The sequence below is a fragment of the Cebus imitator genome, unplaced genomic scaffold (assembly GCF_001604975.1).
Source record: "Cebus imitator isolate Cc_AM_T3 unplaced genomic scaffold, Cebus_imitator-1.0 Scaffold638, whole genome shotgun sequence".
Lineage (NCBI taxonomy): Eukaryota > Metazoa > Chordata > Mammalia > Primates > Cebidae > Cebus > Cebus imitator.
In genome coordinates this window covers 95,485-115,559 of record NW_016107953.1, presented here as the reverse complement: position 1 = coordinate 115,559, position 20,075 = coordinate 95,485, and the positions used below count along the sequence as shown (strand labels likewise).

The 20,075-nt window shown below is 52.1% G+C and overlaps 1 protein-coding gene across 1 annotated transcript in view; it reads right to left on the bottom strand.

Annotated features, from left to right (window-relative positions):
* The window catches only part of CFAP77 (cilia and flagella associated protein 77), an 83,111-nt gene that overhangs the window by 22,625 nt on the left and 40,411 nt on the right, over positions 1-20,075 (bottom strand). Inside the window, exons 7-8 of the mRNA XM_017517563.2 lie at positions 15,725-15,830; positions 8,902-9,003 (exon numbers count right to left, since the gene is read on the bottom strand). Of these exons, the coding sequence (XP_017373052.1) occupies positions 8,902-9,003; positions 15,725-15,830 (208 nt within the window). The remainder of the gene's footprint in view (positions 1-8,901; positions 9,004-15,724; positions 15,831-20,075) is intronic.

Genomic DNA, 20,075 nt, shown 5'->3' with positions numbered 1-20,075 from the left:
ATCCCAGCACTTTGGGAGGCCAAGGCGGGCGGATCACTTGAGGCCAGGAGATAGAGACCAGCCTGGCCAACATGGCAAAACCCCGTCTCTACTGAAAATACAAAAATTAGCAGGGCGTGGTGGCATGTGCCTGCAATCCCAGCTACTCAGGGAGGCTGAGGCAGGAGATTGCTCGAACCTGGGAGGCGGAGGTTGCAGTGAGCCGAGATTGTGAAACTGCATTCCAGCCTGGGCAACAGTAAGACTCTGTCTCAAAAAAAAAAAACAAAATAAAAAAAAAAAAAAAAAAAAAAAAGCACCCAGGCTGGCACCCAAGGACTCAGGATGTGTGAGCTGTTGATGTTATCACTGCGCTGTCTGGGAGCTCTGTCTTTAGGATAACTTCTCTACTCTCCCAGCCATTGGACTTTGGTCAAACTGCCCACATTTATTTATTTTTTTTTCACCATCCTAAGGCATCATTTCCTAGGACTTCCTTGAGGAGAGGAGGGGAAGAAGACAGGGTCGGTTTTCAAAAAACCTCCGCATTGTCTTACCTTCCCCTACCCCAAGTGTGCTCACTGATGCCCCTGTACTTTGGATCTCTGAGGGTAACAAGTCAGGCTGTGTTTGCAGCGTCTTGATCCATTTTACCTGTACTTTTGCCAGAATTCCATTTGAATGAACCCTTTTTTGAACGAACTCAGGAACTCATTTTATGCTGTTTATAGGCAAGAGCCTGCTGCCAGCCCTGTGACTGGTAGCCCCATGTAAGTTGGCCTTGGGTCCCCACTCCCCCAACCTCACAGGGGCTGGAGGGTGGAGGCTGACAAGTGGGGACACTCAGAAACCAGAAGGAGCCTGGGCAACATAGCAAGACCCTCTCTCTAGGAAAAAAATTTAAAGATTAGCTGCACGCCTATAGTCCCAGCTACTTAGGAGGCTGGGGTGGGAGGATCACTTGAAACTAGGAGGTGGAGGCTGCAGTGAGCCATGACTGTACCGCTGCACCCGGGTCCAGGCAACAGAATGAGACCCTGTCTCAAAAACAAAACAAAAAAGCTTCAAGGGAGACATTGAGGAAGATGCTCCTCCCCAAATTCCTTCCCAAGCCAGTGGGATTCTCTCTAGCTCATTGGAGATTTATTCTCCTGGGGAAGAGCTAGAAGTCTGAAGAAGAAATTGGGGACCCCCAAATTCCATCAACTCCCAAAATTCAACATGAGACTCTTGCTATCTCTAGAAATTAGAAAGGTGTAACTGATGCCCAAACCAGCTGTCCTACTCATTTATTCTGGTTGATTTTCAACAAAAAAATGAAATATTTTTGCATATAGTCAGGGAGAAGAATCTTCTGGATTAGACTGAAAAGCCTCTGGAGCGGGAAGGATGAAGGGGGCAGCCAGACTGGGGGTTCCCAGGTTGCAGGACTGGTCCTGTTGGAAGTGTCAGCTTCGGTCACCCCTTCACTGCTGGCCTCTCCAGGCCCCACTGTGGACATCCCAGACTCTGAGTGCTGCTCTAGGAACCTGGCCACAATTCCCCATCACTCCCCACAAACACACACACCTCCTTTCCTCTCATCCCTGCCCCAGACCTTCAGCTCTGGCTATTCGTGACTTGCCAGCATTTGAGCAGCAATGTCACCTCCCGAGCAGGTGCCTAAGAATTCTACACCTCTGAGGTGCTAGATCATGTAAAACTAAGTAAGCGCCTGCTTCTTTTTTTCCTTTGAGACAGAGTCTTGCTCTGTCACCCAGGCTGGAGTACAGTGGCACAATCTCTGCTCACTGCAATCTCCGCCTCCGAGGCTCAAGCGATTCTTCTGCCTCAGCCCCCTCAGTAGCTGGGATTACGGGTGCCTGCCATCATGCCCAGCTAATTTTTGCATTTTTAGCAGAGACAGGGTTTCACCATGTTGACCAGGCTGGTCTCAAACTCCTGACCTCAGGTGATCTGCCCACCTTGGCGTCCCAAAGTGCTGAGATTGCAGGCGTGAGCCACTGCCAAGCTCCTGGTTTCATCCCTGCAGCAAGTCAGCTCGTCTGCATCCTGATCTGTGTATAATGGGGGGTGTCTGTATTTAGAGGGGAAGTGTCAACCCCATCAGGGCTTCTGAATCATCCTTCCTATTGCTCTGTTTCTGAGTGTGACACATTCCATTCCTGCACCTGGTGCCCTACATGGTGACAAAGGACGCTTCTTATTCCGATGCAAGGAAGTGACAGGATTCTGAAAATACATCACTGGTGCACAGACCCGTGGGAGGGGCAGTAGATCTGCACCTGTCCTTCCTGGGGTCAGATATACCTTTGTGGAGTTCAGCCCATCCTCATTTTAACCAGGCAAGCCTGGTGGAGAGGCAGAGGCGGCGGGTGGACAGGCCAGGAGCCTGCTTGGGGGGTTTAGCAGAGAGTTAACTTCCCAGCCAGCTACGATTTGTAAGAGAGCTTAAAGGTGGGAAAGAAAATCCTTTTCTTAGATTCAGCAGCTTTCACTAATCAGCTGCATCTCTGGGTGTCACTGCTTGGCTGGCTGCTGAGATATATTTTTTTTCCCTCCATCTCCTGTTCTATTAGGGAGCCAGGGGCCCAGGAGACCCGAGGCAGGGTTAGTCTTCCACGAACAGAGGAGTCTGATCCCAGCGTTCGGAGCACAAGAGCTTGTAAATCAAACTGTTAGCTTAATAGCTTGGGCCATTATTCTAAAGCAGTGGGGCTGAAACCAAAAGCCAAATGAAAATATAGTCAATTTGTTCATACTTTAGTGACTGAATGACTATGTAATGTTGGTGGGTATTTTCGGTGCAGAGAGACAAGGACTGTGGGGGGAGAGGAGGGGGTGGGAGGGGGACGTGGAGAGACCCCCCCATGCTTGGGCAAGCCCCCTTCTAAAATTGATGCTGGGTCTCTAATTACAACATAGACTTGTTATAATAAAGATCCAGACTCCAGAAGTCAGCAGGCCTCACCACTGGGGCACAGCACTGACCTTCCTGCCTGAGGGAAGCTGAGCATGCAAAGCCGGGCTTGGCCAGCAGCATGCCAGCATTTGGTGAGACATCAAGAAGAACTGAGCTCAAAGCAGGGGGTTGAACACTGGGAAGAACACCTGGGGAAGAACGCAGGCTCTCCATCTTTTAAAAACTTTTTTTTTTTTTTTTTAACAGCCTTACTGGGCCGTGCGCGTTGGCTCACGCCTGTAATCCCAGCACTTTGGGAGGCCAAGGCAGGTGGATCACCTGAGGTCAGGAGTTTGAGACTATCCTGGCCAGCATGGTGAAACCCGGTCTCTACTAACAATACAAAGATTAGCCAGGCATGGTGGTGTGCACCTGTAGTCTCGGCTGCTCGGGAGGCTGAGGCAGGAGAATCATTGAACCCAGGAGGCAGAGGTTGCAGTGAGCAGAGATCGCACCATTGCACTCCAGCCTGGGCAACAAGAGTGAAACTCCATCTCAAAAAAAAAAAAAAAAGCCTTACTGGTTTTGGAAAAGCTACATCTACTTGTTGAAAAAAAGTGCAATCCATACAGAAAAGAGCATCAGAGCAAGTAAAATCAGCTTCAACCTCACCCTGGCAAAGATCACCATGCCCCTCCTTCCGAACGTCTGCATGCTTGTGCAGACGCTTGGAGTTGCTCGGGTGCACCTATCCAGACAGGGCCCGTGGCACGGACTCTTGCCCAACAATCTGTTTAATTAAAGTGCCAGTAAGTACAAATCAAAGCCATGGTTTTCAAGGCCGCACGATATCTCACTGTCTAAATCTCCTAACATGTACGTGAGCCGTCTCTTCGCCAGTGGCATCCAGTCTTTTGCTACTGTCATTGGCCATAAGCTTTTGGGGGCACTGGCTCTCTGTCTTTGGGCAGAAGAATATGCCGTCTGCTTGGCATGGCCTTCTGACAAACACGTAGGTGGCCGTGCACGGTGGCTGGTTGAGAACCGGAGGGAGTGCTGTTAGACAGGACTCCGGGGAGGGCTGCTTGGGCAAGTAGGGGCACCTGGAGAGCCCTGAGGAGGTTTCTGCAGAAGGCACGGGAACAGAGTGGGCCGGCCCACACAGGGTTACATTCAATGGGTCTGTGGTTATGGGAGTGGCCTCCACCTCTAAAGCAAGGTTGGTGTCTCTGGACCATTTCAGGCTACAAACAAGGAGCCCCTGGGAACACCCGGAGACACCTAGGGCAGAGCTTTTCCAGACTTCTCGGCCCAGGCGTCCAGCTCTGCACAGCTGCCTGTGTGTTGGTCTGCCTGTCCATGTCACCCCATGCCAGCAGCCAGCAACCCCACAGTGGCAGTCACACCCGAATCTGGCCTGTTTGCCAACGTAGCATCAGTGCGGGGACAGGGCTTGGCATGAAGGTGCATGTGGAAAAGATTTGTGAATGAGTAGGTGAATGAATGAATGAATGAATGAATGAACTCCACAAACATCCTCATGGCAGCTGCCACTTACAGGCAGTTGATATGGACCAGGCGTTCTGCTAAGTGTGGTTCACATACGTCCTCTCCGGATCCTCCCAGCAGCCCTGCCAGGGGAGCATTTGTTAGCCCATTTTACAGAAGAGGAAGTGGGTCTCGGACAGGTCAAGACACCTGACAGGTAGGTGTGACGGGGTTGCCACTTGACCCTGTCTGGCTGTCCCTAGAGTCATGCGTGCCCACAGACGAACCACACTGCTCCCTGCTGGCCTTGCGGTCTGCCCTGCAGACCCAGAACACCTGGCCAGAGGTCAAGAGAGCGTCCTATCCCCCCAGGGCAGGGGGGCATCTGCCCCAGCCCAGCGACACCTCCACTTGGGGATGGTTGACAATGAGTCCGTATTCCATCCCCAAAATGGGAACCTGAGGAAGGATCTGAGCTGTTCCCCCTGCTGGCTCACTCTGGGTGTGGAGTCTGCGCCTCCAAGAGCCCCCATTCCCTCCCACATGGTCCCTGGGCCAGTGAACTGGAAATCACAGAATCTTGGATTGGAAGGGACCCTCAAGAACTAGTCCCTGGCTGGGTGCGGTGGCTCAGGTCTGTAATCCCAGCTCTTGGGAGCCTGAGGCGGGCAGATCATGAGGTCAGGAGATGGAGACCATCCTGGTCAACATGGTGAAACCCTGTCTCTCCTAAAAATACACAGAAAAAAATTAGCTAGCCGTGGTGGCATGCACCTGTAGTCCCTGCAACTTGGGAGGCTGAGGCAGGAACCCAGGAGAAGGAGGTTGCTGTGAGCCAAAATCGTACCACTGTGCTTAAGCCTGGTGAAAGGGCGAGACTCCATCTCAAAGAGAAATAAATAAATAAATAAAGAACTAGAACTACCCACTCATTTTCAGATGAGGAAACTCAGGCCCAGAGAGCCTGGGCATAGCTGTCCTGGCAGGAGGGCCCCTCGTGGCTGCTGGCTGAGTTCTCCCTGGGCCCCGGCCATCCATGGCAGTTGCTGGTGGTATAGATCAGAAAGAAAACATCTCTGTACCACCCTGCCTGGAAGGAACGCATGGCGGGGGGACATGGCCTCTTCCCTCCTTGGTCCTTCTCCTCTCTCGACTCCGTAAGTGGCCCGGGTCATCCGGGGCGTGGGTCTCGGCAGCCCCTCTGCAGGCAGCCCCCTCGTGGCTGGCGGGGTCGGTGCGGCAGCCGCGCCCTGCCTGCTGCTTTTCCGTGTGAAAGGTGTTTAATTATTTCTGACAGAGTTCAGCGTCGACATCTGTCCGTGAGCGGGGGGAGTCCATTTAGGTTATCCATCACTGTGACAGGTTCAACTTTTTTGGAAGCGCTTTCCCCTTCGTAATGGGGCTGGGGTGGGGGCGGCAGATCAGCGGCAACGCCAGGCGCAGACAAAGGCCCTCCTGGGGCTTCACACTCGACAGACACTGAAGACAGCAGCTCCTGGGGGGAGTGGCCCTGGCCGTCTGCCCGGACCTCTGAGTCCAGGCCCAGTTGGTGGCTGCTGGGATGGTGGGTGCTTGGGTGCTTGGTTTGGGAAACGGAGAAAGGGGAGGTTCACCAGGTCTGTAACAGTCTTTTCAATTCTTCTGTCATTCTGGGCTGTACTGGCCGTTCAGTCTCTCACCTCCTCATTCATTCATTCCACAGATACATTTACTGACCCCCCACTGCATGCCAGGCACCCTGCAGGGCTCTGGGGACAAGGTGTGGAATGGATAGGCATGGTTCTGGGGGGCTCACATTTTACTGAGCAAGATGAAAAACATTGCCCAGGTAATTAATTGTAGAGTTAAGTGGTGTGAAGGGGAAGAAAGGATCCCTTTGGTGGTGAGAATGGGGACCTGCGGGTGGGGCCTGGAGGTGAGGGAAGGGGTCCTCAGGAGGCCCTGGGGCTGGAAAGCCCTAGATTGGACCCAGACTCCACTTCTGACCTCTCTGAGCCTCAGTTTCCACGTCAGTAGAATGGGGACATTATATCTCTGTGATGAGGCAGGCTGAGCCCCAGGTGCATTCTAACGGCTCAGTAAATGCTTTTTGTTGATGTCACTTCCTGACAAGAAGGGGACTGCATGTGACACCCATAACAGCAGCGCCCTGTGGGTCTCCGGGTGTCTGCTGGGTTGGACAGGGAAGCATCAAGGATGCAGGTTTCCGGCCAATGGGATAGGGTGACAGCTGCAGCTTTAACTCCCAGGATCCCGTGAATATCCTCAGAAAGGGGGAAAAGCCCTCAGCAGATACTGTGACTTGCATTTTGACTTTCTTTCTCATTATTTTGCTGGCCCAATAAGTCCCGTGTATCGGCTTGGGCCCTGCCATCAGATACACCTGGGTTCCAGGCCCGGTCATTCTGTGGGCAAGGAAGGTGCTCTCCCTCTGCCTCTCATCTGCAAAATCCGGTCAGGAGCTTGTTCTGAGGAAGAAATGAAGTAACATGCACACGTGACCTCACACAGTGCCTGCACCGAACCGGAGGCAGTCATTCCTGGTTTGCTACTGTCCATAATCATATTTCAGAACGACAGTCTCAAGACTGGCAGGCCTTGAGTGGTCAAATCCCCTCTTGAAAATGGAAACTCATTCTATGTGTGTTTAGCTCCTACTCTGGGCCAGGCATGGTGGGACAAGGGTGAGTGAGATGGGCGCTCCCAGAACAGGTGCAGCACTGTTACTGGGAGCCCTTTCCCTGCTCTGCTGGGGAGAGACCACCTGAGTGCTGCAGAGGTCAGCCCGTGCTGGTGGAACGCCGGGTCCTGGTCCCTCCTCAGGCAGCATCCCCACGGACTGCAGGGATTCTCAGAGAGAAAAGAGCAGGGAGGTGGCTGGGCATGGTGACTTACACTTGTAATCCCAGCACTTCGGGAGGCCCAGGCAGGAGGATCACTTGAGCCCAGGAGTTCGAGATCAGCCTGTCCAACGTGGTGAAACCTCACCTCTGCAAAAAATACAAAAATTAGCTGGACATGGTGGTGCGAGCCTGTGGTCCCACCTACTCGAGAGGCTGAGACAGGAGGATCACCTGAGCCCGGGAAGTTGAGGCTGCAGCGAAGATGATTGCACCACCGCATTCCAGCCTGGGTAACAGAGTGAGATTCTGCCTTAAAAAAAAAGAAAAAAAAAAAGGCAGGGAGGAAAGGCCATAGCCAGAGCCAGGATGGAGGCTGTGGATGGAATCTGCTGAGTGTGAGAGAGAGCAGGGGACGCGGAGCAACGTGGTTGGAAAAGGCAGAGAAGCTAGAGATGAGTCATGCTGTAAAAGGGCCAGAGCGGTGAGAGGAGCTCTGGAGCTGCGGTGACGCCTGCCACCTCCCAGACGCGCTCAGCCCTGTTCCTCCCTTGACGTCTGCTGTGCTCGGAGGTGGCACGCTGACGGGCGCCGGGGCGCATGGTCACTGACATATGCTGGCAGAGGCCACTTGGGCAGGACATGAGAGGCCGCATCAAGGGGGGAGAGCAGGTTTCTCCAGGGAAGCTCTACATCCTGTTCATGTGCATTAGGGTCAGAAAGGCACCGGCCCCTTCATTGTTTAAACTGCAGTTTAATGCGGCACAGCAGCCAGGCCTGGCTGGCTGGGAACATTGCTTTGTGCAGCTGTCTTCCCGTGGCTGGGCAAGTGCCTTGTGGCCTCCTAGAAAGGCTCCCTCTGCCTGCGCTGGGCACACGAGGCTTCCCGAGTCCCGTCCTGAAGCCACTGTTCCCAAATCTTCCATTTCCCTTCCTCCGTACAGTGTCCCCGGCTCTTCCGTTGCTCTTTCCGGGCCAAACGCTGCTGAAGATGAATCCCGTCTGTGTGCTCCAGGGCTACATGGCTGAGTGAACACCGGCTGAGCTCTGAGGCCAGAACGTGGCCCATTCCCTGGCTTCTTATCTAGGTCCGTCTGGGTACATGTCATGCACTTTCCCCAGTCCGGGGCAGACCTTTGCTCCTCTCTCCCTGGGGACATCACTTTGTGGGAAGTTCATGCTGGTTGGCATGCACTTCAAAAATTGCACCCCAAAATTCCCAGCACAGGATCCAATGCATCAACTACCCCTTCCCTGGAGGGAAACTTGGCCCAGACAGCCCCTGCCCCACGTGGACAGGCTCCAACCCTGGTGAACAGCCTCTGCCCCAGATGGACAGCTCCTGCCCCAGGAAGACAGCCTGTGCCTTAGATGGACAGTGACGCAGCCTCTGCCCCCAGATAGCCTGGGTTCAGCTCAAAGCTCTGCCACTCCACAGCATCCACCATGTTTCCTGTCCATCAGATCGGCCCGGTAGCAGCAGCTGCCCCATCAGTGAATGCGGAAAGTCTCTGAGATGATACACACGGGCTCAGCTCCAGGCCTTAGGAAGTGCTTGAGAAACATTAGCCCTTGCTATTGCTAATCGATGGTGAGAAGCCCACAGAACTTACAGACCGCAGGTAAAGGCCTGGCAAGGTGAGTGGCAGCCAGCACGGTGCAGGGAGGGACATGGATGAAGGTGACACTGACCTTCTGGAAGTGAGGCATGTGCCAGAGGGTGTCCAGCTTCACGGGTGGCTTGTACTTCCTCAGCTGACTGCTCCGGGTCTCATACAGCTTCCCAAGGATCACCTGCAGGCGGGGAAAGGCAAAGGTGGGATGGTCGCCTGGCTACTTAGAGAAGCCTGTGCTGAAGGGGAGCAGAGACAGAGGGCTGTGATTCTTGGTGTGGCAAGATCCTGGGTCACTTTCCTTCTGGCCCAGCCCTTCTCCAGGGCTATTTCACAGCACCTGCCTTCATGGTCCTGTCGCTGGCCACGGCTCAGAAAACTGGAACTCCAGGACAGCCGGAACATTCCAGTCTCTGGAACACAGGGGATTCCCGCGTGCAGCCACCCCGAGGGTGTGGATAGTGTCTCAGTCACCCTTGAACTTGTCCTCCGTGGCTAATGCAGCCCCAGTGGGTCCTAGGGACTCCATGGTGTTTGAATGAAGAAATGCACGATTCGAGGGGTTACTGCCTCTTAGGTCTGTCCTCCATGGCCTGCTCGCGCAGGAGGAATGAGAGCTTCTGTGGGGGACTCGGGGACCCCCAACCACGGTATCTCTGCAGGTGGGATTTCAGAGACACAGTGGAAGCCCCTCTGCTGCTGACCTGCATGCCCGTACCTACTACCAGGTGCCAGCAAGTCCACAGTGAGAGCCCTGTAGCTCATAAGGTCTGTTCTGGACTGACCCAAACATCATATGTTGAAGCCCTAACCTCCCCTGTGTCTGTATTTGGAGACGGGGCCAGAGGAGGTAATTAAAGCGAAACGAAGTCCTAAGGGTGGGCCCTGATGTGATAGGACTGGTGACCTCGTACGAAGAGGATGAGAGACCAGAGCTGTCTCCACCACGTGGGGACGCAGCGAGGAGGTGCCCATCTACAAGCCAGGAGGAGAGGCCCCAGGAGGAAGCAACCCGTGAGCACCTTGGACTTGGACACCCAGTCTCCAAAACTGTGAGAAAATAAATTTCTATTGTTTAAGCCACCCAGCCAGTGGTATTTGTCACAGCAGCCAGAGCAGACTGAGGCAGGGTTCAGGGCCCCCAACTTCAGAACTGGCTGGGGAAGGGGGCAGGACTCTGCATTGTCAATGTGCTCCCCAGGGGATTTCAGAGCAGAGTCAAGTCTGACAGCCACCTCCTTAGCCTATGGCTGTGACCCTTGTCCAAATCCAGAAATCCGCTGGGGCTTTCACAGGTCAGCCCCACCTTTATGCTAGAGCAGAGAGTAGGGACCCCATTTGGGGAGTGGATGAGATGGGTGAGGCAGGAGAGGGTGCTAGTCCCCAAGGGAGCCAGAGAGGATGTGTCACTGCAGGAGGGGTGTGAAGAATAGACACAGGATGGAGCAGGACAGCATCTTCGTGATGTCCAGATCCACGGGGCTGGCTCACTGCCTAGCAAAGATATGACTCAACAGCTCACAGTTACTGAGTGCATGCCTGAGGTTCTTACCATTCATTCATTCTGACCAGCACTCACTCATTCGTTCATCAACAAGTTTCTATTGGGCGTTCACCTGCCAGACATTGTTTTAGGGGCTGGGGACACATCACTGAATCCAGCCCTTGTCCTCGTGGAGCTAACGAAATGTCAGGTGGTGAGAAGTGCTTAGCAACAACAACTGAAGCCAGGCAAGAGGTCGCAGGGTGGCAGAGAGGAGGTGGTGTTTAGGGACGACTGGGGAAGGCCCCCTGGTAAGGTGTCATTCCAGGAGAGGATGGAGGTGGTGGACATCTGGGAGGAGCTTTCCTGGAAGGGAGTGGCAAGTGCAAAGGCCCTGGGGTAGGAGTGCCCTGGGGTAGGAGTCTCCTGGGATAGGAGCATTCTGGGTGCATTGGACAAACATGGAGGTGGGGTGGGGGACAGTGGGACCTATGTGGGAGAGGCAGCCAGACCAGGGGGCCTTAGAGCACAGTAGACTCTAGGCTCTGTTCTGGATTCTTCAGAAGCCTCTGGAAGGCAGAGTAGTGACATGATCCCACTTGGGCTTTGAAAGGCTCCCCCAGTGGGCTGCGGAGGGCAGAGCCTGGGAACCATGTGGATGCTGAGCACATGGGTGGGGGCAACTCAACAGCCCAGGTGAGCGATAGGAGGGGTGGAATCCAGTGAAGTTGGGGTCAGCTGCTGGCTTTGCTGAGACCTCAAAAATAGGGCCTGGGACACGGGGAAGCCACGTGTGTTTTTGGCCTTCACAGCTGGAAACCATGAGAGGTGCCACTGAGATGGGAAGCATGCGGTTGGGGGTGGGTTTGGAAGTGGGACTTGGCGTTTGGCTTCGGATGTGTCATGTCCTGAGATGTGTGAGGGGACGGGACACAGGCGGCTGGGGACGGGCTGGAGGCCCTGGTCTGGGAGTCATCAGGGTTGACGGCAGCCAGAGCCACAGAGCTGCTTCAGAGCAGCCCTGGGGGATGTCGGGGACAGAGGCCTGGTGGGGAGCCCTGGGGCCCTCAAGGCTGCCAAGTCCTTTGTCTCAGGGCTCAGCCGGGAGGGGCCTGTGCATGAGCTCACAGGGTCTCAGGTTTCCTTTGTGTACTTTCTCTTAAATCGAGATTCCAAACTGGAGACATTTCAGGCTCTACAAAACACAGGTCTGCCCTGGGGTTCACCAGGCTTGTTTCCTCTTTCCCTAAAGTCTTCCAGAGGGGGTGCTGGGTAAACCTTCAGCAATGTGAAGCACACGGAAGGCACAGTCAGCAAATAAAGACCGAACCAAGTTTAATCGAAGGCGCCACCACCTCAGTAAACCCCTTTTATTGATTTATTTTGTTGTATTAATCTTATTGAATGTGTCTGTGGATCACTTGTAAGTCCCCGCCTTTTTTTGGAGATGGAGTCTCGCTCTGTCGCCCAGGTTGGAGTGCAGTGAAGCAATCTCGTCTCACTGCAGCCTCCACCTCCCGGGTTCAAGCGATTCTCCTGCCTCAGCCTTCCAAATAGCTGGGATTACAGGCGCGCAACACCATGCCGGCTAATTTTTGTATTTTTAATAGAGATGGGGTTTCACCATGTTGGCCAGGCTGGTCTCAAACTCCTGGCCTCAGGTGATCCACTGGCCTTGGCCTCCCAAATGCTGGGATTTCAAGCATGAGCCGTCATGCCCAGCTATATCTAGAAGGTTTTGAAACTATCTTTGACCAGAGCAGAGTCAAGCCTGACAGCCAAAGCAGAGAGGCTGCCTTGTCGGGGGTTATGGAGCCCAGCTTCGGAATTGAGGCAAGCAGTCATATCAGCTTTCTGAGCCTCGGTTCCCTCCGGAAATAGGATGCGGACGCCCACGGAGCAGGGTGCTTGCAGGGTTTGCTGAGTTCAGCTCTGAGTAGGGTGGCGGCCAAGATGATTGCTCACTCATTGGTAGCTGTTGTCACGAATTTCATCTGGGGTCCACACCAACCAAATCAGGACATACCCGGATGCTTACAGGCTTAAGGAGGACCCCTAGGTCTGTGGCAGTGGGGAGGTGGCCTTGCAAACTGACCATCTAAGCAAGGTCGGCAAGGTGTCTGTCAACCCCAGACCATAGCTTCCCAGTGTTTGGTGGGTTTGTAGCCATTTGTAGGACACAGAGCAGCCACAGAGAATCTTGGAGCAACATTACAAGGGTGGTACAAGTGTCTCCTGAGTACCTGCTACATGCTAAGAGATGGAATTCACAATACCTCCAAATATGCCACCTTGGCATCCTGGAAAAGGACAGAACTAGGATGGTCTGTTTCACCTTCCCTGCCCTTCTCCCTTCAAGCAGGTTATGAGACCCTCATTCGAGAGGTGCCACCCCAAACGTACAAGTAAAGAACATCCTGAAAATCTGAACAGACCTTTCGAACTTTCCCCTAGTTTATCACCATAAAATCACATGATTCATCCAATTCTGTTTCTCCACAGCTATCCTGCTCTCTTCTTCACCAAACCCAGCATAAAAATAATGTGTTTGGCCCGGCACCATGGCTCATGCCTGCAATCCCAGCACTTTGGAAAGCCAAGGTGGGCAGATCATCTGAGGTTGGGAGTTCGAGACCAGCCTGGCCAACATAGTGAAACCCTGTCTCTACTAAAAATGCAAAATTAGCTGGGCGTGGTGGCACATGCCTGTAATCCCAGCTGCTTGGGAGGCTGAGGCAGGAGAATTGCCACTGCACTCCAGCCTGGGCAACGAGAGCAAAACTCTGCCTCAAAAAAAAAAAAATATATATATATGTATATATATATATATATATATATATGTATATATATGCGTTTATCCATTTCTTTGGGCCTTCATTTCCTTACGGAGGCTCATGTGCCATGCAAAACCTAAAAACATTTGAATACTTTTCTCTTGCAAATCAGTCTTTTGTGATAGGGCCCTCAGCCATGAGTCTAGGACAGGTAGAAGGAAAGACGTTTTCCTCCCCACAGGCACAGCGTAGCGGGCCCTAATTTAATCAGACCCCTTTACACACGCAATGAAGAAACCAAGACCCCAACAAAAAGAACCTCACTCAGCCACACCACGTGCAGAGCTGGCGCCTGCTCCAAACCACATGAGCTGTTTTAGGGGGCTCTGCTAGAAAAGGAAGGGCTCTCTCTTAGAGCAGGAAGATGGGATGGGTTTGCCAACACTCTGGGTTGCATGAAATAGCTGCTAATTAAAATTCCCAGCCCTAAGCAGGGCACAGTGGCTCATGCCTGTAAACCCAGCAGTTTGGGAGGCTGAGGTGGATCATCTGGGATCAGGAGTTCGAGACCAGCCTGGCCAACATGGTGAGACCCCGTCTCCACCAAAAATATAAAATTAGCCGGGCCTGGTGGTGCATGCCTGTAATCCCAGCTACTCAGGAGGCAAGGCTTGAACCTGGGAGGTGGAGGTTGCAATGAGCTGAGATTACCCCATTGTACTCCAGCCTGGGCGGCAAGAGCGAAGCTCCGTCTCAAAACGAAGAAACGAACAAAAACTCCCAGCTCTAATGCGGGGCTAGAAAGCAGTTTGTGCTGGTAATGCTCCCTCTGAAACCGGCCATTACCATAGCAAGTGGGCTCTTGCTTGAGCCATTAACAAATAAACTAGTCACGGGTTGCTCTTAAAATGTTATTACAATGCTGAGCTCTCTAATGAGCTATCTTCTCTGCAGACTGCTGGGAAGAGCCAGGAGAGGCCTTGGCACCCGCCACACCTGGAAACCCTCAGCCCCCACTCCGTGCGCCTCTCCTGGCCCCCCCGAGAGTACCAGGGTTTCTAGAAAGACTCCTCCGATCCCCAGGTTGGCCCTAGAACAACACAGGTGCTGTCGCTGAGCCCCAGGCTTTTCCGTAATCAGCAGAAGTGAGACCTGTCCTTCAGGAAGAGCCTGGACTCTCAGGCCGGACACACCTCTGTCTGACACTGTTGGCAAATCACTTAATCTGTCTGAGCCCCGGTTTCCTGTGAAGTAAACCAAACCGAGCTGACGGGAGACACGGAGCTCAGGGCGTTCTCAGAGAACCAAATGTAAAAACTCAGGGTCGTGCTCAGCCCAGCCCTCAGCTCAGAGGCTTAGGATGGTGCTGGTTGTGACTGTTGTGACAACCAGCCACACTGGAGCCACACCGGAGCCACACCCTCGATGAAGTCTATAAAGCACCACGTGAACACAGAGGGATTCCGACTTTACTGTCAGCAGTCTGGACCTACTGCGGAGGAGGCCAATCTGAGCTCTCCCAAGGTTCAAGTTTCGGAAGATTTTAAAGGAAGTACCATTTTAGTATCTTTTCTTTTGAGACGGAGTCTCACTCTGTCACCCAAGCTGGAGTGCAGTGGCAAAATCTCGGCTCACTGCAACCTCCACCTCCCGGGTTCAAGCCATTCTCCTCCCTTAGCCTCCCAAGTAGCTGGGATTACAGGCTCCCATCACCACGCCTGGCTCATTTTTGTATTTTTAGTAGAGATGGGGTTTCGCCATGTTGGCCAGGCTGGTCTTGAACCAGCTGATCCACCTGCCTTGGCCTCCCGAAGTGTTGGGATTAGAGGTGTAAGCCACTGCGCCCAGCCTTGGGTATTTTCAAATGTGTATGACAACACAAACGAACAAGTAAAGATGGTTTTCCTTCCTTCCTTCACTGACCTGACGCCCACCCCATTGCTAGGGACTCCTAACATCAGCAATTGGCAGTGTCTGGACGTCCTCAGGACCTCAGCTCAAACTTCCCTGGGCAGGCTCTGCCTCCCCAAGCCTCGACTTCCACGCCTGGGAAGGAGGCATTACAATGCCTGCCTTGCAGCTTTGGTGACATAGATGACAGGGTGCATGTCCTGCTCGGGAGGCGTTTGGAAAGCTGCCTCTTGGTTAATTTGTAATACAATGTTACAAATTGTGATATAATGTGTTCTTCACGGCACCCTTTCGGAAGTGAGTTCCTCTTCAGCTTTGCCTGATTGGCCTTTTCTCTGTAGATTGTACAGGACATACCTCTGTGTGGGCCAGGCCAGGTTAGACTAGAATCTGATTTTGGGTGTGTGAAGTTGTGCAGAGGTTTAGGGGGAAGGGTCCCCAGGTAGGAATCAGGACACCTGGGTTCTCATCCCAGCTCAGAGGCACACGGGGCCTACTGACTGGGGGCCCACACCCATCTCCTCTACCCTATGAGCTTACGGAGAGTCTGAACCAGATCATCACCACAATCCTTTCAGCTCTGGCTTCTCTGATGCTGGTCAGAAAATGCAACCTGATCCCCCCCTCCACCAACCACAAACGTACACAGTGTCATCTTGATGCTTGCCCCTGGCCGGCCCTTCTCTCTTTTCCACCCCACCAGCTGGCAAGCCGGGAGTGAGGGCTGCGTTTACCTTCTGCTTCTTCTCCAGTTTGATGGCTTTCTGGGCGGCCTTTTGTTCCTGTACCCACAGCTGCAGGTACCGGTGCTGCAGCAGATCAAAGAAGGGTGTCGAAGGCCTGAAGGTAAGAAGTCCAGACAGAGCTTGAGGCTTGGGAAAGACCAGAGGCACCCTCTTCCCATCCCACGCCGGAGCCTCCTAAACGTCAGGGGCTGCAGGGCCCATCAACCCCAAGACTGTGAAAGCCCCTCTCCCAGGCCGAAAAAGCCATGAAACAGGTCCCTCATAGAGCCTGCGAGTGCTGGGCCTGCAGTGGGGATAGGACTCCCTCCTTGCCAAATGTTAGAGGCCTGGTCCTCTGAGCTCTCTTTCTCACTAGGCCTCATCCCTAGGTCCTAACCTTGGCCTGCTGAAACCAGTTTTAGCCAAGAGTCCTGCTACATGGATGCCCCAGCCTTCATATCTGATTACCCTTGACAGCTGATCGAATTCCTCATCCGCACCCTTGAAAGCCGATGACCTTGGCCTGCCTTTAGCAAGGACCTTCCTGTCTTGCTGATTTTCCATCACTGCCCCTGCCCCTCCCTTGGCTCCTCAGCTAAACATCCCCACTTCTGTGGTATCTGGAATGGAACTCAGTTCTATACTGTAGCTTCTTCCTTTTTGGAACAGCATTGAATAAAATGTCTTTACCACCTTTAATTAGTGTCTGGCTCTGGTTCTCATTGACAACGATTTCCAGCCAGGGAGCGCTTACCCGAGGCATCTTGTATGCTCCACCCCTTCCCAACATGAAAATGGACACGAGTATTATTCCCATCGTACAGATGAGAAGGGCAGGATCCCAGAGCAGTGCAGGCAACACCGCAAGGCAGACCCGCCCAGCCACAAGCCTCTGCAGCAGAGGGAATTCATGTCCATGAAGCAAATGGCCAACTGCTCCCAGGTGGGGCCTGATCTCTAAATAGGCTGAGAGACTGAATATACAAATGAGCACTATTTGTGGGCATGGTGGCTCATGCCTGTAATCCCAGCACTTTAGGAGACTGAGGCAGGTGGATCACCTGAGGTCAGGAGTTGGAAACCAGCCTGCCAATATGGTGAAACCCTGTCTCTACTAAGAATACAAAATTAGCCGGGCACGGTGGTATGTGCCTGTAGTCCCAGCTAACTTGAGAGGCTGAGACAGGAGAATTGCTTGAACCCGGGAGGTGAAGGTTGCAGTGAGCCAAGATCACATCACTGCACTCCAGCCTGGGAAACTCTGTCAAAAAACAAAACAAACAAACAAAAAAAAGAACTATGAGCCACAGTCTGCAGCAGCTAGGTCAGGAAACCAGCTCATTTTGTACAGTAACCAGCCCAGGAAACCGCCTGCTGTGCCAGATTTGTAGGAAGTTAGACTGCGGTCTCTACCAACAGTCCAGAAAGCCAAACAAAACCCTTGAAACAGCCAACCCAGAATGTCCGGGACTTGGTTGACAACTGCCAGCTCCACTAATTTTTGTACCTGCTTGCAGCTTAGGACAAAGCAGAGAAAACTAAATAAGCACCCATAACCAATCCCATAGCATGCCCCCATATATATATATATATATATAAAATCCCATAGGATGACCCCATATATATATATATATATATATATATATATATATATATATAAAAAATACATATATATAATACATATCTAGAATTTATGATGTATATCATACATATGATGCATGTACATACATTTCTATTTTCAAGAGGAAGAAAATGAAAAGATAAACCAAACTTATTAATTAAGAAGCAACCAGAATGACAGAGAGAACAGGGAGGAAGGAGCAGAAAGGAGAGCTAGAACTTGTTGAATGGACTTTGTGTTATAGTTTTGACTTTGGAAGCATCAATAAATGATTTGTTTTTCTAATTACAAAAGAATTAAAGAGAAAGGGTTAGCATCTACCCCAAGTAACAACAGGAGAAAGCAAATGAACCTAATTGTATGTCAAGTTGTGACATAACTACAGATGATTATTTCAAGCGACTATTAATTTATTTGTTGAGGTGGAGTCTTGCTCTGTTGCCCAGGCCGGAGTGCGGTGATGCAATCTCAGTTCACTATAACCTCACCTCCCAGGTTCAAGTGATTCTCCCAACTCAGCCTCCCAAGCAGCTGGGATCACAGGCACCAGCCACCACAACCAGCTATTTTTTTTTGTATTTTTAGCAGAGACAGGGTTTTGCTGTGTTGGCCAGGCTGGTCTCAAACTCCTGACCTCGAGTGATCTGCCCACCTTGGCATGGTCTGAGTACCAGGGAGGCAGACTGCGAGCCTCTCACTCTGCCTTTTATGTGGCCTGCATGGTGGTCTTAAACTTTGAAATAATTATCAACACTTAAAAATTAAAAATTTTTCCCTTCGAAAGACAACTTCCTGGAGTGTCTTGACATTTTGTAAGTTCTGCCAATGCTAGACTGCACTCTTGGCTGTAGCAATTGGTTGGGGCTGAGTAAAATTCCCCTTCCACCCCAGGCCTCACCCTGCCCTGTTGCCCTGCCAGGCTGGTTCCACTCTCTGCTGGGCTCCTCCACGTTTCACCTTTCGGCCCGGAGACAGCTGTAAAGCTAAACCGGACCCCAAATATCCACTCCCTGGCCCCTGACTGTGCCCCTGGACCAGTCTGCCTCCCTTCTACAAAGCTGTCTTCAGGCCGGGCCGAGCTGGGATTCTGTCTGAGCCGAGGTTCAGCAGCTTCGCCCTACCACCCCTGCTCAGAGGTCCTTTACACAGCAGCCTTCGGTGCCGCTACAAACGGTGGTTCTTTGTTTTCCAGTCCCTTTACCCCTGCGGTGACTTTTATTACTTAATTATTACATGCACCATGCTTCTGAGCAGCCTAATTTATTGCTGTGTTTTCTAATGACACTAGATTCGTAATCTGAAAATATCTACCCCAAGAGGCCGATCACAACAAAAAAGCTCTCTTCTCAGCAGCCCCTGACACATTCATCGCCACCACAAAGGCACCCGCGGCCTCGGCTGACATCCTCGTGTCCAGCAGTTCTTATTACCAGGAAAGGGGTTCGGGGTGTGAGGGTAACGACACGCCCTGGGAGTCCCAACGGCCCCAGGCTGGGTCCTCTGAAGGAGACCCGCAGGCTGTGCCCGCTTCTGCTCCGGCTCATTGCCTTGGATACAAAGGTGGAGAAGCTGGTCTGATACGGGAAGAACCTAGTACATAGGATCATATCACTCCTTGCTTAAAATGCTTTCCACAGCCCCCCATGTCTTAGCCTAAACCCAGACTCATTGCCAGGGCCTCAGGGGCCTTCCAGCGGCTCCTGCCTCCTTCCCCAGCTCCTGCTACATGCAACACCTTGGGTGAACTCTAGGCCTTTATGCTGAGCCAAAAAGACCAACCTCAAAAGGTTACACACTGTGTGATTCTAGGTAGATAACATTCTCAAAATTGTCCAGGCATTAGGAAATAGAGGGAAGCAGCTTCACTGAAAGGAGTGTGAGGAAGATCTTTGGATGATTGAACAGTTTTGTATCTTGATTGTGTCACACAAATCTACACAGGTGAAAGAGTTGCAAGAACTAAATACACACATGCACACACATACACACACGCACACACATACACGCACACAGATACACACACGCACACATGCAAATGAGGGCATAAACTGGCAATCTGAATGGAATCTGTGTATAGTACCAATGTCCATTTTTTGGCTTTCATTTTGCAATCTAGTTATGTGAAATTCTCTCATTGTGGGGAACTGGGTGAAGAGGATTTGGGCTTTTTCTGCACAATTTAAAAAGCTTTCTGTGAATCTATAATTATTTCAAAGTAAAATATTTTTAAAAGTGCGATCAAGCATGCTAGAGGAAAGACTGAAACAGCTTTATACTTTGTAGAAAAATATTTTAAAATTACTATCATATGGTGGCTCATGTCTGTAATCCCAGCACTTTGGGAGGCCAAGGCGGGTGGATCCCCTGAGGTTAGGAGTTCGAGACAAGCCTGGCCAACAGGGCGAAACCCCCTCTCTACTAAAAATACAAAAATTTGCCAGGTGTGGTGGCGGGCTTCTGTAGTCCCAGTTAATTAAGGGGCTGAACAGAAAAATCACTTGAACCTGGGAGGCAGAGGTTGCAGTGACCCAAGATCGTGCTACTGCACTCCATGCTGGGCGACAGAGAGAGACTCTGTCTCACAAAAATTAGCCAGGTGTGGTGGTGCATGTCTGTAGTCCCAGATACTTGGGAGGCTGAGGCAGGAGAATCATTGAACCCAGGAAGCAGAGGTTGCAGTGAGCCGAGATTGTGCCATTGCACTCCAACCTGGGCACTGCAGCAACACTCTTTCTCAAA